This window comes from Cygnus olor, chromosome 3 (genome assembly GCF_009769625.2).
Source record: "Cygnus olor isolate bCygOlo1 chromosome 3, bCygOlo1.pri.v2, whole genome shotgun sequence".
NCBI lineage: Eukaryota > Metazoa > Chordata > Aves > Anseriformes > Anatidae > Cygnus > Cygnus olor.
In genome coordinates, this window is record NC_049171.1 from 93,031,272 (window position 1) to 93,049,272 (window position 18,001).

Here is an 18,001-nt window from a genome sequence, read left to right on the forward strand (position 1 = left end):
AACACGATAGTGAGAATTCAACAGGATTTTGGTTAAAACACAAGCAAGGAAAACACTTCTGTGTAAAATAAAGCATTCATAGGCTACAGCTGATGGTTATAATTGTTTAAAAGAAAAAAAAAAAGCAAACAAACAAATAACAAAAGCCATACAATTCAGTCCCCTCCTCAACTATCCCCCATCAACCCAGCCACAAAAGGATGCATCAAAGCTGAGGAGTCTAAAGAACCTGAACACAATGGCAGTCATACCACTCCCTGGTGTATGACTGTCCACTGAAATTAACATTAATTTACTAAGCAAGCCTTAATGCCATCTTAGCTGAGATAGACCTTTCACCCAAATGAAAGTATCACTTTCTGCCCTGCTCTGATCCAGAGGAGAACATACTGTTGGCAGATAAATTTACCTCCCTAGAAGAACAGCTCTGAAGGCAGCTCCTTTCATTTTCATGTGATGGCCTCATTTGTTGAAATGCATGATAACATAAAGCACGTATTTTCTTAATTCCCTTTATAAAAAAGGAAAAGCTTGCTAAAGGTAGAGAATACTTATGCTGGAAAACCTGTTAGCCGTGCAGTCCGTACCTTGTTTTACCACTGCCATCGTATATAATACCCAGGGGCCTTCTTCATTACATGGATGGTTTTTGTTCTACATTTTGGCAGCTTGGATGCAGTCTTTGTTGAGGTTTGGTGAACAACTTCTGGGCAGTCTTTTATGTTGACGTAAGATACCCAAGCCTATCCACTGCTAATGACTCAGCCACATGAAATACAGGTAAGGAATAAAGGGCCTGAGCCTCCTTCTTTTGAGTTAAAATGACAAAACTGGTATTAACTCCCAAATGGAGAATGTTAAAAATGGGAAAAAATTGAAAGAGTTTACTGATATTAAGCATGCAGATGTTAAAAAAAGGCTACTAACTAAAAATAAATTGCTTTACAATGATTTCCACTTAAATGAAACTATTATGATATTCTGTCATTCCAAAGTAAATGTTATATCTTAACAGGACCAGAAGGGCACAAAAAAGTTTGTAACACTTATTGATCAAATACAGGAGATGACATAAATTTGAACAGATAAAAGAGAGAGATTTATCTAGAAAATTTATTTTATAAACATTTACCTCATCATGAGTTTCCTGTTTTTTTAAGCCAGCACACTTCGTGATTATAAGTTCATGGCATCTCTTGTGGACTACACAAGTACAAACTGTAAGAAAAAAAAAAAGAAAAGAAAAAAAAAGAACAACACAAAAACAGATGTAAAAATAGTTTTCATGAGTTTTCATGAAGATTGATTTTAAAGACTAGAAATGCTGGGACCTGAAAGACAGGCTGCAAGTGACTGTCACTTGGGGAGTACTATTAAATAAGCCAGCCTTACAAAGTCAGAAGGTAAGGGACTTTCAAGACTAATGAATTTTGATAGAATCTCAGAATCACAGGCTGGTTTGGGTTGGAAGGGACCTTAAAGATCATCCAATTTCAACCCTCCCCCCCCCATTGGTAGAGTCACCTTTCCATTTTAAGAGAACTAAAACTTATCTGCCAAAATCTAAGTATGTAAATCTACAAATTACCGTTTAAAATAATAAACACATTTTTTACATAACATTTGATTTATTTGATAAAGCCCAGGATTTCCACATTATACAAGACACAAAGGTAAAAACAATTCTTGTCTGAAGAGACTCCAGTGGAAAAAAGACACAAAGGTTATTTATTGTAAAATTCAAAGAACAGAAAAAACAAAATTAAACTTTCTTTCTGCAACGTGTTATTATACGTTGATAACAGCAAAATTGCTTCAGAGGTCTAAAATGCTGTGTCAATATTAATACTGATTACTTAAGCAACAAATAACATTTATAGATATGACAGATAAGATTAAAAATTACAAGGACGGTAATACTGCAGAATTCAAGGTCATTATTTCAAGAAAATAACCTACTCTGAGATGTAACTGAGTTCTATTTTCCTCTAGCATTAGTCATTGTTGAGAGAAAAAAAAAAGGAATTCAAGGAATGTCTGCTGTATGCTAATGAAGCATTTCTTATTATATCATATAAAATGGTTATTTGCATTTATTTATTTATTTACAATGAAATTTCATCAAGCCTTTTGTAACCAAAAAATCATCATTAACTTCATAATTTCTACTTGACAGATGAGAATTAGATAGAAAAATATCGTCCCTGACCGCATAAAAAAATTAAGAGTACGAGAAACTGAGATGAAAAAATGGAGTTTAAAATGAAGAACTTCTGCAGTCTTTGGTATAACCTTCTCTAATGATGACCTCTATAATTATCTCATCCATTTAATTACAGTCTTTGCAATTACCTGGCATTTTTAAACAATGAATCTTAAGCAGAATAAAGACTTCACAATTTTAAAACGCATCAGGTGAAAAAAAAAGCAGCCAACATCACCAGGTATGCCACCCTATTTGGATGTGCAGAGAGAGAGAGCTAGGATCTGCTGCTTAAAGAAGTTAACTGCGCCACTACTTCACACATGCTGCCTAAGACTTGAAAAATCTTGGAAAAAAGTCTTGAAAAGTCTTGAAAATCTTACTGTGACATAAGTCTGGAAAGACTGAATCTTTGATGAGACCAACATATTCTGATTGGCTTGTGCTAAATTCTAATTGTTGTACATATAAATCGCCTGATGAAAACATCTTATTATTGATATGTTACAACACATATATTCAAACCTCTCCCCCAGAGACTTTCTCTTACCTTGACACTGGTATCCCTGTTTTCCTATTACACCCCTGAAAATAAAACAATGTTTTAGAAAATATTGAATATATATTTCTAAAAATGAAAAATATTTTCCCTCTTTTTATTGAACATGTACAAGTTTAAAATAATAGCTTCTTATAAACAGTAATCTCATAACTGCATTCCTGGACTGAGATCAGTTCAAAGTAGGTACTCCATTTCATTTGCTAAGAAATAACATATAGGAAGATAGGCCATGAAGGGGTTCAGAAGAAAAAACACATTTACTTTAATAAAATAGGCAAAGCCAAAGGACACAGAGAGAGATGCCAAGCCATGAGCCTGTAAAATAGTCATTAAGAAGGTCTCTAAATAGACAAAAGATTGTGTTTGTCAGTATTATTGCTCGAAACCATCTTTGCTAACCTACGGGCTAACTGGCAGACCTTTCCTAGAGGAATGTAGTTGAGTTCACATACAATGCCATTGCACTATTTCACGTTAAGGAAAACTGACTCATTACATACTCTTACGAAATACTATTTATGGAACATGTCAGATTTTATATGTATTAATGCGTAAATCAGTATGTCTAGGTAACTTTGGAAAACATCTGTAGAGTTGCTGAAAAATAACTGAAAACTGAATGTCTCCATCTTTTTTCCCTACCTGAAAATTGTGAGTACTCAACATTAATGTAAATAATTTCTAAGAAGGAGTTCTTGACATACACTGTAATAACAAAGAACCTGTAAACTATGAACCCCAAAACCTCGAACATTAAAAGTCTAATATTCTCATCTTCCATTATCTTCAGTAAGATGTACAGGAACTTGGCATTCCCTGGGGGAAAGATGGAGATATACAAGTATCTAATGAAGAGTTCAGTCATCTTGGCACATTGTAGAGGTCCAACATTAGGTCTAAACCTACACTTAGGCAGAGAATGCTAGAGTGTCTGTCTACCTAGAATTCATGGTGTGTACTAGACAGGAAAAGGCTGAACTTTGCAGCTAAGAGGAGGAAAAAAACAACAACAACCAAACAAGAAATTCTAACATTCATGATGGACATTTGACAGTCTTTTACTATTGTTAACTTAATATTAAAATGAAGATAAAAAAAGCTACTATATGTCACTTGTGCTTCAGCAAAACAGGATGGCATGTTAATCCTTCAGCTCAAAGCTGCAAAGAAAACAAAGTAAAAGTTGCTTCATACCATATAAAATCTCTGCAATGTGAACAATATGTTGGTTGTCTAAGATAGGTGGCCATAAACTTGTGTCCATTAACCTGATGTACTCTGCGTCGCACAGCACCCTGCCGCTTTCTAGGGCGCATTCGTTCCCGAAATACACGTTCTTCATTGTCTTTGGGTGCTGAAACAGAATAAAAAACCAATAAGCACTAGTTGTATCAGATAGAAATATAGAAAAAACTCAAATGCAAAAAGAAAAAAAAATCCTCTCTAGCTAGCAGTGCAAGATAACTTTCCTAAGCTGTGGGTATTTTTTTTTTTTTAAAAAGGGCCAGGGTTTTTGTTGTCAAGTATAGGAACTTCTACTGGTTCCAAACTTTTATCTGTAAATCCACGCTAAACTGGGAATGAGTGTGCTGTACTTGATCACTATTAAGCACCCCAACAAGCTCTTCAACAGTAATTACACAGTTAGATTCACCGAACTGCTCAGACTCCCACCTCATTTGACCTTCATGGACAATAAGTCAAAAATCCACCCAAATGCTGCAACTTCTCTCCCCCTCAGAAAATGCGGACACAAGTGAAGGGAAGCTGAATATAAACACACATTATCAAGCAGAACAAAAAATCCATCCAGAACAGTACTTTGTAGAATCTGTGGTTAAGATCTAAGCTTCAGGCTCTAATGATCCACTTTGATACTCGTATACTTTTCACAAAATGTTCAAGGGAAGGAAGTAGTTCCTCTTAACCAATTCCTGTTGAATTGTAAATGAGATTTAATGGTAGAGGAAGTGAAAACTGAAGTTAATATATCTCAGAAGGAAAACTTTTGGAGAATTCCTTCCGAATACTTTGGGTCTTTTTTCCTAAGGCATTATTTTGAAAAGTGTTTCTAACACCTCCATAGTATTATTATGCATTAAGCAAATGCTCAGGATAAATTAGAAATGATGAGTAGTGCATAGTCATTAATAAAAGAAAGGTTTTACAAGCTTTCCTTGAGCTACTCATATCTCTTGAGAATAGAATATCAGACTTGAAGAGGCCCAAATCCAGCCATCCACTGAATCTATGCACTTCAGTGCATATAACTTTTTGAAACGTATTAATACTTGTTATTGTCTGAATTTCAGCTACCCTGAACATTATGATGGCATAAAAATGACAACTTTAGTTTGTTGTAAGCCTTCCTTTACGCAAGTGAGTTCACCTCCAGCAATAATACAGTATTTATCAATAATGCGAAGGAAATAAATCATCCAAGAACTCAAGTCTATAATAACCTCATTCTTTTATACATATTTAAATAATCCCTATTTTTAAGGGATTAATCCTTCAAAATAACCCATATTTTTGTGAAATGGAAAGTTATTTATTTAGGAAACCTTAGAAAATGATCTTAAATTAAGCTGATGGACAGCTACCCTGTGAAAACACAGAGCAGAGAACCAGAATCAAGATCAACTTCTTTCATTGCATAGCAATGGCAAAAACCCATGACACTGACAAATTCATTTACACCCTAAAAAGACCATGATCCTTACACATTAGCATTGTACAAACATTCCCTACTCAGAGTGAGATTTCAGCCTACCAAGACCCATCTGTGGGATGGCCAGAACAGCTTTGATCTCATATTCCGAGTAAGTTCTCAGTAAATAAAGGTTGGCTTACATACAAAGTTACCCTTTTTATTTATGTCAGAGAGTAATCAAAAGTAATGGCTCTAACTTCCCTTCAAGAAAGAGATGTGAAGTAACAAATAATTAGAAATTATGCTTATTTTTATGTGTTAAATAAAATTGCAACTTCTAATAAATACCACAGCCCCTTGGGACTGTCTTTCACAGAGAAAGCATAGCAAGTAGCTGGAGATCCTACCAAAGACTCCTATTTCCAGCTTCTCAATGAATTATTGACTTTACAAAGTTGCTGGAAATATTTTTAAAATTTTTATTTTAAAATTATTATTATAAGAAATAATTGTATATGTAATAAAGAACAGTTCTTTCAGTTATCACACAGATTTTAGAATTTGCTGAAGTATGTAGCCTGGATGTGATAAAGTTAAAATACCTCTGGGTATTCCTCTCTGGGAAAGGTTTCACAAAAAAGTTATCTGCTTATATGAAAAGAACAAGGTGTTCTGAATGTAGGCAATTCACAGTTGATATGATAATCAGACTACAACACCACTTTCCTCCTTTTTGTCTTTTTTTTTAAGTGTAACACGTCACTGATAAAGCACATGTAATTTTACAGAACAGATGAAAACCCTTTTGACTAGATAAACAGAATACCACAATACTAGGTATTTTTTAACAACAAATTCTGAAAAACAGTTTTACTATTTTCAGTTCTATACTTAATATTTAAATGAAACTCCATTTTTCACTTAAAATGTTTATAGTTAAAATAATGGAACAGTGTCCTTGTCAGAAATGAACTGACATGGAAACATGGTTCACCAGTCATCTGGGGGGCTTTGCAGTGGTATCATGTTCTGTGTTACTGCCCGCAGCCAGACATCAGCCCTTCACCAAACAGGCTTCGGCACAAGAGCAATGAATCCATCCACGAGCATTACGCTCAGTTCAGTAGCTCTGTGCTGGGTTTACATAAAGTTCGGCTAGCTCAGTCACTGTTACTCAAGGAGATCACATAAGCAATGCTTTCCTACCGTCCTCAAGCTATGTCTTGCACGGTTGACAGCGATGTTCTGGAGCAGAGCCCCAAAACAAGGCAGCTACTTTCCAGGTGGCTTAAGATGGGACGAAGTGCCCACTGCCTTACACCCAGGGCTGTGCGCTACTCCTCCCCACCAGCACTAACAACACTCCTATGTTTAAATTAAAATCCATTTATCCCATGCTGAACAGTCACACTGGAGATATTCATTTAGTTGTCTTAAGCCATCCACTCAGAAGATGAGCTCCAAAGTTTTATTATTTTTTCATGAGCAGGAAAGTAAAGATTAGTAGATGTCAGAAAACAGTGAGTAGTTTGGAAAAAAAAAGACAGAAACATTTTGGCGATAGAGCCAATTAGTGTTTTCAAGACTTATTTTGGAAAATACTGTCATCACAAACAGAACTGACCTTTTAAAACTATTTTTAAAGGAAAAAGTCTTACACTGGTATATAAAAATACTATTAAGATGTAGCATGGTGCCCAACTGTGACATTTATATTCTTAGCAGAGGAGATCAAATTAAAATTAAGTGAATTTGTCAAAGTCAGTCTATAAGCAAGTTCCAAGATAAACAAAAACTTCTTCTCACAGCATTTCTACTAAATAGTCACAGAGGGTTATCATTTCCCCAGAAAAGCTGTTTCTTTATGTAAAATACATTCTGTTCCCTGTTTTGATTTGGAGCCCTTCAACTCTTTGTATTACTCAGTTTATCCTGTTTAAATTTCATTTTCAAAAGAAGGAGTAAGAAAGGCTCATGATCATTCAAATTGTTCATGGAGAATACTGTCAATACAGCATATTGAATTTAGGCTTTATATGATGGTACTTGAGAACTGCCAGATTTAGAACTAATTTTGCCTTAAAACTCTACCCAATAATGCCATTACTTCTTTTCACTGCAGCCAAGACTAACTCTCAGTTATTTGGAAAACCATAGCACATAATTGCTTTTATATACTCACGTATATACAAGTATATTGCCTACAAGGCTCACAGTCCTAAAAAGACTTGCAGGCTTAAGTCCAAGCACTTGGCGAAGCATTATAAAAGTCAACAGAAGTATTTGGAATGCAAAATTCCACAGAATTCATAAATACTTGCAAAATGGATGTTTAAATGAACTGTCTGGAACTTCATTTGACACCCTTAATCACATCATATCTGTTAAGTACATTTTATAAGTCTTAGCTTAAATGACAAGAAAGTAGCACAGTGTACTCCATAACCCTCAAAGGGGGCAAGACGGAGGCTAAATACCCTGAACACTGAATAATGAAGGTTGTGACATGTTAGGTCTCTTTTCATACTAACATTGTTTGAGCACAAAGGAAAAAGATCTAGTGTGGAGCACCAAGTGCAACAGATACGATTACCCTGTGTAGCAAAGTGGGCCATTTCAGTTCTTTGTCATGTAAGTTTCAAGTACTTACAGAATTCTGAAAACAAACAAAACCATGGAAAAATATTGCAGAAAATGAGAGACAGATGACATGCATAGAGAAATTTCCCAGCTTTTGCTGTTGCTCCAAATGCTGACTTCTAACAGGGAATGCATTGGGCACCTCCCTTCATCTGGAGTGGGGTTACACTGAACAGCGACAGTGTTTGGGGATGAAAAACAAAGCCAAACTATAGGCCATGGATAATGGTAATTCTAATAGGAACTGGAGTAGCTAACATAACCTCATTCAACAGAGCACTGCCATTTCCGAAGTACTTTTCACCCTGGGCATCTCTTGGGCATCCTCCCATTACCGCACTGCCACCTATACCTACAACCAGCAGGCCACAAAAAACAGCCCATTTAACCCTTAACAACTGCCAACCCTTAATAGTTACAACAGAGCATAACCAAACAAAGACTGAGAAGGAACAATGATCCTACTGATGTTTTATTGCTGACGATTAAAATTAAGAGCTTTTGTATCATAATATTTAAATCCTTTTCTCTTCAATCAGCATGTATGCAGTGATAAAGTGGTTTTGGTCTAACACTATATAATGTCTAAACAGAGCTTTATAAACATCCTGTTCAAGTAAGACTATATTGCTATTGACATTTTTACAGATGAGGAAGGACATTAAGGCATAAGAGGTCATTTGCTTGAAGTTACGTTGGAAAGCGAGGAGGGGCAGGAACAATATCCAGGACCCCTCAGGTTTCAGGACTGAGTGTAACCAGCTCTTTTCACATCAAACTTAGGTCTCAAAGGATCATTACCTAACTCTACTTTGGCCTATACAGAGGAAACGCATATACTGTCATCAAGATTTCTTCAGGCAAATTGGTAGAGGATTTTGCATTTATGGCTTTAATCTTTAAAGAAAAGAAAAAAAAAAAAAGCTAACCCCATATATTTACATTTCTCTCTCCTTTCTTCTAAAAGCCTTGCTTAGTAGTAATACATGCAATAAGCTAATCTCATAACTTTGAGATGAAAAATAGTAAGGTAAATGCTACAATATAATTTCATAAATGTGTTACTGATGAACATGGACTGGGTAGTTTAACACAAGTATAGAAGAGCACGCAATTTTTCTAAGTCTTTTTTTTTCTAAAAGTATACAATTTCTAGCCTATTAACAAAGAATAAACACAAAGGTTTTGCTTACTATGTCTTGAATCTGCTTTCTTGTGGAAAGCTGACAGGAAATGTCTTGTTTAATAGGAGAAGAATCAGATCTGTAGGTAACTACTTTGTTGTTAAAGAAAACAAAGATGATGGCTGTTACAAATGAAATGGAAAAATACTCACAGAATGTGTGAGTTTTAGAAGAGATCAGTGTATTGACGAGTCATGTCTATTAACATCAGTCAGTTACTGAATGCATTGATGAATACATTGCATTTGAAAGTACACCAAGCCCAGATACAGTGGGTAATTTTCTAGCATAGGCTCAGATTCAGATTTATTTGCATTCAAAAACATGAACACCTTTGAAAACATTACCTTTGAACACTCAAATTCTATCCAAAAGAGAATCTAAAGAACTCTGCCTGTACGTATTCAAAATTTTCCCTTGACACTCAAACAAATAAAAAGTGATTGAGGTGTGATGGGCATGTTCTGTTTCAAGGCCTCTTTTACTTTCCTTTTTAAAACAGCTTTAGAGGTATCCTCAGTTGCCTCATACTGAACGATTATTAACTCATGGCTCATACTTTCTCTACATACTTTATAATTATCCCAAACATATTCATTAGCTTACTCAAAGCTGAAGGGACAGCAGTATTCCCTGCATCTTTTCAAATGGAAATACTTTCACATTTGATTCAGTTAGTAAAGGAGAGCAAAGTTGTGAAGTACTCAGAAGTCTCAAGGATACTGAAAGCATGATAGCAATTCCAGCTTACGGAGAAGTTTTATTTACTTTTCAGAAATTTCCCAACCTTGTTGGCTGGCAACAATGCAGAGCTTGCATTCAAAACCAGTCGTGTGGAGCCTGGTACGTGAAGGGACGCTGCCACCACAGCTGTGGCCCATTTGCTCTGCTGCAGGAGAGGCTGGGGGCGAGAGGGAATTAATTCCTATACTTGCTCAAGCACATTTCTCCTCCAAATGACACTTAGACTTTAGAAAAAATGTGTGAGATGAGCCCTCACACCTTTCTGTACTCCATCTCCACAATGCCCAACAAATCAGCGACTCTTACAAGCTTAAGGTATTAATGACATTGTCCTCTGCAGAGGATCCCACTGTGTTTTAATAAATCTAGTATTTAATGAACAGACTTCTGTTTTGTAGGAACTGCTGATGTGACAACTGGTAGGAGGTAGGTATAAATATTGGATGCTATATCTGTTTTTTAGTCCCCTCCTAATTCAGGCAAGTGGAAGTTTTTTGAGAGATACAGAGATAATTGGTTCTTGACTTCATGCTGGAGGCAAAAGTATAAATTCCTATACATATATAGTTGTATAATCCATACAGAAAGCAAATCGATGACAGATTCTTCCTGCTTCCTCCCAGTTTCTTCACGGGTGGTATTTAACATAAATGATTTTAAGAAATACCACAGGGAAGTTATTGATGTATGACAGGTTTTCGGAAAAGTCCATTTCACATCTCAAGGTTTTTAAAATAAAATTTTAACTTCCAAGATATTTTCTGCAGAACAGGAATTGGAGTGTTTTAAGTTTTAAAGGAGACAATACCACAGACAATAGGACAAAAAAAAAAGTCAATGCTAGCTAGGGTTATTTCAGTCTTCCACTGTTATCTTTCAGAAGCAACAAACAGCCTCACTCTAAACACAATGCCCTTATGTCAGTAAATCTGCAATTGAAATCAAAGAGGTGGAAATGTATTCTACATATGGTAAATACTGAAGCTGTTATTTAGGAGAGAAACCTCACTCCACTGAATGTAATGGGTCTGCTCCTGAAGTAAGTAGTAATGTAAAACAACAGTACAGAACAGTTTTTGTGCCATATCTTGAACTGATAAACTTACATGGCAGAACAGGAATTTGGTCTGTGACAGTGAAATTCAGTTCATCTTGATACAGTGAGTAGTATCAGCAGTCCGGTGTTAGTACTGATATTGGTAAGTCCTGACAGGCAAACAAGGTGCAATATCTCTTATCAAATCAACTACTTATTAATGCTAAAAGAAGTAGATAGTTGAATGAACAAGCTACATATATAATGCATTACGTTATTATTATTGGATTATTATAATTATGACCAAGCCAAAAGCCATCCTTGGGACTAGATTTCCCTATCTTTATTGATGCAAGTCTGCAAACATGACCTGCAACATGCATGCACAGTGCTCATCAGAGCATGCCCAACCACTTGTGATGGTTAATGCTCTGGTGACACGCTTATATTACCTGTCTTCAGGTATTACCTGAAGGTATATTATCTTTAGCTGTCTTCAAGGAAAGAAGGAAAATGTGACAAAACATTACGGTCAAGGCTGCTGTGGAAAACAACCTTTCAAAGTGGTGTACATATGAACATGTATTTTAACAGAGCCCCAGCCTATGGAAGTATCTGCACGGTCAGCCGAACTCTGCAGGGCCAACACCTGAGCTCCTGGCCTTTGCCAGCTGCTGGAAGGGAAACGCTGTTGTGATGTTAAGAAGGAAAACAAGCATTGTGAGAATTTTGGGACAAAGCCCTTTTCCCAGAGGTAACTATTAAACCAGACGGATCCTGAATGACAGTATTTTAAGCAAGTGCTTGTGATAGATCAGAAAAGTATAGCAATCTTTTTTGAATAGTTGCAAAAGCTGCACAGTGAGTGATGAAACAGAACCTTGTATGACTGGGGTTTTAGGACTTTCAGAAAATTGTTGTTTCTCAAATATTTTTTCAACCCCAGACTTGTTCATTCACCCTAGAATAACAAAAACGTAAGTGGCAGGCACCTAATAGATGCCCTAGCCCAGCCTCCTGCAGTGGGAAACAGGCTCACACACCTCAGGCATCCTCAGCAAGCATTTTTCTGTCAATTCTTGAAAATCTCCAGTGAGGGAAATTCCCTCACAATCATGTATCTTGTTTCACTACTCTGTCAGGCAGTCTCTATTGCTAATATCCAACCTAAATCCTTTTGCAGTCAGTTATGCTGGATGAGTGAATGGCAACCTGAAAAAGGAAGTTTCTTCCAGCACAAACTACAAAAGCATCTCTAGCAAGGCGACCATTAGCCTGCGGTACACTGCACTCAAAAGACCAGGGCTGGGCATGGCCACAGACAGCGCAAGATGTCACAGGAAAGAGCACTGGAGAAAGTATGCACCCTTCTCAACACACAGCAAGACAGAAGCTGCTTTGAGATGAGCAGGTCCCTGTGGATACCCCAGTTACACGATAGCTGCAGAAAAGCCACGATATTTGAAGGTGAGAAGAGGAATGAAAACCACTTCCATTCTTCAAGCTACTAAATCTCACAGTCATCTTGTTGATACTGTTTCCAAGTTCCCCTCCCAATAGCAACAACTTGTTTTCAGCTGAATTTTTAAATGCACATTAAAAATAAATAAATAAATAAAAAACTCACTGGTGCTATAATCTCCACATTAAACATTATAATTCCATGTGAACACCTTAAGGAAAAACACCTATGGAGTACAGCCTACCCATGCTGGAGGAGGTGGCATTCAAACCAGCTTTATAATGGTTACACATCCCCTACCAACCAAAGCTCAAACCTGTGATAAATGTTGTACACATTAATGCTTCAGGGTGCTTCACAATGGAAATGAAATCTTCCCTACAATTTGGAAAGATGCCACTCTGAGGAGTCACCATTGTAGCCATGTAAACTTGAGAAAGTTTACTTTGGAGAAATAATTATTTTTATATTTTTTATACTTTTTTTTTTTTTCAATAAGATATTAACTTCTTGCTTGTATCCATGGGACAGAGAGAGTCCACTGCAGAACTGCTCATGATTCAAAAGAGCCTCACATGGTGCCTATGTAACAACTAAGAAAGCAAGAGAAGATTGCCTAGAAGCTCCTTTATCCCAAACACAAAGAATTCTTCCCAGTAGTCTGACTAATTTTGCTTTGATTTAAAAAGCAGTGAATCCTGAATACTTTGGCTCAAAAGTGCTCAGGAAGGCCAGAGGGAGTTTCCAGGGCACGCGGAATAACAGTGATATGCTAATATGTTATTTAAAGATTTCTTTCTTGTACTTTCACATAATCTCAATGTTCCCCTTTAAATATTTTTCAGCAAAGTAAAAGAGAGGCTGTAAAAACTGTGGAGCTACTTCCCTCCTACTTAAAGTAGTAAGACACAAACTACCTGTACCTTCATGTAGGCAAATCCACTAATGAGACAATAATGTTCTGATAAACAGAATAAAATTTGACCCCAAGCAGTAGGATGCACTATTACAAAAAACAGAGAAACAATCATTTCATTGCCACTGTTTGTCAAATGGGTTCAGGATGCCACATATCTGTTTTATCTCACTGTAACTCTACAGCAGCTTTTTTGCTTAGACAAATAATTTACAATAGTATTAAAAATTCAAATTGTTAGGTTTGGGGAAAGAAATCTTTTAACAGTAAAACAAGGCAACAAATTATTTTTATTTTAGGATAACTTAACTGTTCTTTGAAATAAGTTGAAACTTCGTTGTCCATAGAAACAGTATCTAGCCAGTGTTAAATTATTTCTTGTCCTTATGCCATGATCTTGGTCATTTTTAGTGTTACAAAATGCACCATAATACCTTGATACATGTTAGAATTAGCTGGTTACCACTGATGTCTGAACTTCTCTATGCCAGCTCTTCAGCTAGCCATGAAGCCAATCTGGTAAAACTCTGGAGAGTCTGGCGGAATGGCCAGGGATGAGGGTGTCACTGAAATGTGCTCTGATGAAAGTCCCATCACAGCAACCCGTGGCTGACAGCCAGTCAGCCTGGCACAAAGATCAAGCTTTCTAATAACTGTAAGAAGTGTTAAGCATGTTTCTTCTTTCATTTCCCCGGTTTTATCTTTTATAGATTTGGTTCCGCATGCTAAAAAGACACCGTCCTAACAAATACCTTTGCTCTGCAGTAACACCTGCACCTGACAAGCAAAATAGCGTGTCCTCACTTGAACTGCATGGATAATTTTTTCCTTTCTTGCAGGGAGTGGTGAAGGAGTCTATAAGCAATCAACCTTCGGACTTTCTATTCCTCACAACTCTATTGTTGAACTGAATAAAACCGGTGAAAGATATTAGTGTTACCACCTTAGAAAGGATTGTTCAAGACAGCAGCCACCAGTAAATACCTGTCACTTTTCCTTTTAGGCCCAACACATAACTCACGACGTACTTCCAACAGGCAGTCCACCATGTTGTTGCCCTTTCTGGTTTGCATCTTTCAGTAAGGGCCAGATTCTGACATCCCTGTCACCCGCTACCAGCAACCTCATCTAGTCCATTTCCTAATTTCCTAAACAGGTAATTCAATTCAGTGAACTAATTAATTCTCTCTTTTCATCATCTTTCTTGCAAATGTGGGAGGAATTTGTCTCATTCTGATAACATCCCCCCCCCCCAAAAAAAAAGAAGCTTAATTAAGAAAGTGTCTGACTCATGAACAGTGCTATTAAAGCAACTCTCCCATCTATGTCTTTCAACATTAAATATATTATTATTAATTTCCATTCAGAGAACAATAATAGATATATTATGTAAATCCTGAAGTACTCAAATGATTTGTTACCAGCGTACTGCTTTAAAACCCCAATTTAGCCAAGCATTTCTGAATATGGCTATAAAAAAGAGCATATTCAGGGTGCCATGGATTTCAATGGAATTCTTCCGATCTCCAAAGCGTTACTTACCTACCCTGCTAGATGGTAAGTCTAAGCACTGTAAAAATGGAAAACTGTGCTAAGCAGTATGTTCTTTTTCTCTCCCAGGCTTATGGGCAAAACATCATGAGGTAACTGCAAATGGTGAGTTTGCATCTTGTCAGTAGGGCTTCAATGTGTTATATAGGTTTTTATGGCAGCTAGGGGAGGGACAGACTACATGACCACCTTTACCACCTACCATTGCCAGAACAATTATCTCTCAGTAACAAGATCAAATAAGAGAAGATCTAAGGCTTCTTACTTGGTTTTGGATTTCAAAATATAGGTTATTTTAATGTCCAAACAATACATAATGATAAAACACACACACATACGCACACACACAAAAACAAAAAAAACAACAGAGTAATAAGGTAAGACAACAATTTTAACTTATCCTACGTTTGCGGAAGGAATTTGGGGCCTACCATGCGTTTGCCAACAGCTAAGCAGCGCTAATTTCTAATATTAGACCACTGCTTATAAACAAGCTGTTGATTTTTCCTCTTTCAGGTCCTCAAGCAACAGAACAGTAAAGAGATCTCTCTCCTGCTTCTTATGACTCGCAGCAAAGTTTTGCAGCATTTGATGTTTTACAAAGTGTGCTAGCTGAAATACAAAATTACATGAGAACCTTGGCTCTTTTTAAACAGAGCAGCATATATCCAGCCCTCGTGTTACACGGAAAAGCTTTAAATATGTGACATGAATACATCTAACGACTGAAAAGCAAAAAAAAGAGCCCTGGTGTGGGACATCCCCCATGCTTTATCATGGAAAAATTTTAATTTTATCTGTGCACTGGATACACTATTTCAAATCACTATGGGTCTGGTCAAACTGTGTCTTACCTCATGACAGACACAGTGGTAGAAGAGAAAACTGTTTGAAATGGGTTATAAAAACTTATTTGTTCCTAACTTCTGCTATCTATTTGATATTCCGAAGTTTCTACCTCTAGCGTTCACATATTTATTTAGTCCCTTTTCTCCAGCCTTTGGAAACAAAGACATAACAGTGTCTTTTATATTTTTTAGCAATTTAGTGAGCATGTGATCCAAGCTTTCATATAAAATGAAAAGTGCTCCCTGCTTATGAAGAAGATGCTTAACTGAATACTTAATTTCCAGCTGAGTCAGAATTTCAGAAAACATTTTAAATATAAGCTGCTTGAAGTAATCTAACAGGACCTGAGCCATTTTTTCCTGACCTATGGCAGATTATATCACTAATAAAAATTATACTCACAGAGGAAAAAAATTGGAAAATGCCTTTGAAGAGGCAACAGATGTGTTGATTGAGATAAATTTTGTTTTCAACAGTTCTGTAAAATTGATGTAATATTCAAGAATTCTTAATAACTTACTGATGGAAGCAGCTGGCAAGTGGGAAGGGTGGGATGTTGGCTGATGAGGTACCTTACTGTGGGAAATGAGGAAAAAAAAAAAAAAGACATCCAAAATGGAATCAGAGAGAGTTTTATTCCTTTCACTTTGGAGAAAGGAACTCAGAAAAACAGGACATGAAAGAAAAGGGAGGAAGGAATGAAAGCAACCCCAGCTCTGATGAAAGAGAACACATCAGAGAATACTTTTTTTGCTCATTGTGGGAGAAACTGCGAGAAACACGGCCTACATCAATCAGTGGCTCAAACTCCAAGACCAGTCTGAGTTGAGGATCCTTGTCAATCAGCAAACTAATTTTCTGTCTATTCATCTGCTATAAAGGAAAGTTAACTCAAGCTATTATGGAAAAGTCATACATAAGAACCAGCAGATATAAATGTATAAAGAATGAGCTACAGAAAAGCATAGAATATCTATTTAGAACCAGCAGATATAAATGTATAAAGAATTAGCTACAGAAAAGCATTGAAGATCTATTTTTTTCCATGGGGTTCTTGGTACCTGTCTTTCACAGCTCTAAGAGAATGAATATTCTCATGCCTAAAGCAAATATGTTAGATTCACTAAGGTTTTCCCAAAGATAGTGAGCTAATCAAGTTTATTGTAACAACTCAAAAAAATTATACAGTGGTTTACACCTGCTATTGTTTTCTGCAGGTGTGTGTTAATTAACACTAATTCAAACTATGTGTAAGCAGACAAGAATAGATACAGAAAAACAGCTTAACAAGTTAAGACAGTTACATTTTGTATTGCATTACATTACTCTAAACCCATTTTTCTACTTCAGCAAATCATATTACTTTCTAGGACCAAAGGCAGTTCAGTATTAACAATCCCTACAACGCTCACTGAAGGCTGGCTTTTGAAACATATGTGAAGACTCTATACAAGAATTAATCAATGTGTGTGGGAGAAAATCTACTTTGAACATTACTTGAAACTGTACATCTTCCAAGAAAAATATTTGTTAAACTCTGGGCAGTGCATCTGTATGCTGTAACTGAAAGAGAAAATGGAACACAGGAAAAAATACTGAAATCTTTTGCTTTTTTTTTTTCAGCAAAAAAATCAAATCAAATGCTACTTCAAGATCCTAGCAACTTTATCCCTATTTAGTCCAGAAACTAAATCAGACAATGAAAATGGAGACAAAGCAATTCTTGAAATTATTGCTGATTGAATGTTTCTCTTATTCTTCCAGTGCTCTGTTTTCCATTCAGCATTGAACTTGCCTCCTACATCAACAGCACTGCCTTCAGCTATCCTAAGAAGACAAAGAAGTTCTGATGCTACCAACAGCACAATCTCATCTGAAAACTTGTGCATGGTGCAAGTCTGAACTGTAAGGATACAGACTGTGTTAGCAATTATAAAATACTAACCTCTAAAATGTTGTTCAATTTATTGTTTTGTTTATCAACACGTCAAGAGACAGCAGACACTTTAAAAGAGCTTTCCTTAAGAAATTCAAGTCACAGCCTACAATCTCAAACCCTTTCTGTCCTCTTTGGTTTCCCAAGTACCCCTGCTCATATGCAGACACTCCATAATTCATTTTAACTTAGCCTTATCAGGTTGCTGAATAACGATGTGAAAGTTAGCTGGCTGTAAGTTAAATATATATATATATATATATAT

The 18,001-nt window shown here is 36.4% G+C and overlaps 1 protein-coding gene across 3 annotated transcripts in view; it reads right to left on the bottom strand.

Annotated features, from left to right (window-relative positions):
- The window catches only part of PRKCE (protein kinase C epsilon), a 300,248-nt gene that overhangs the window by 111,613 nt on the left and 170,634 nt on the right, over window positions 1–18,001 (bottom strand). For all 3 annotated transcript variants that reach the window (XM_040551098.1, XM_040551101.1, XM_040551100.1), the window contains exons 3-5: window positions 3,960–4,119; window positions 2,754–2,788; window positions 1,133–1,218 (exon numbers count right to left, since the gene is read on the bottom strand). In XM_040551098.1, coding sequence (XP_040407032.1) covers window positions 1,133–1,218; window positions 2,754–2,788; window positions 3,960–4,119 — 281 coding nt within the window. The remainder of the gene's footprint in view (window positions 1–1,132; window positions 1,219–2,753; window positions 2,789–3,959; window positions 4,120–18,001) is intronic.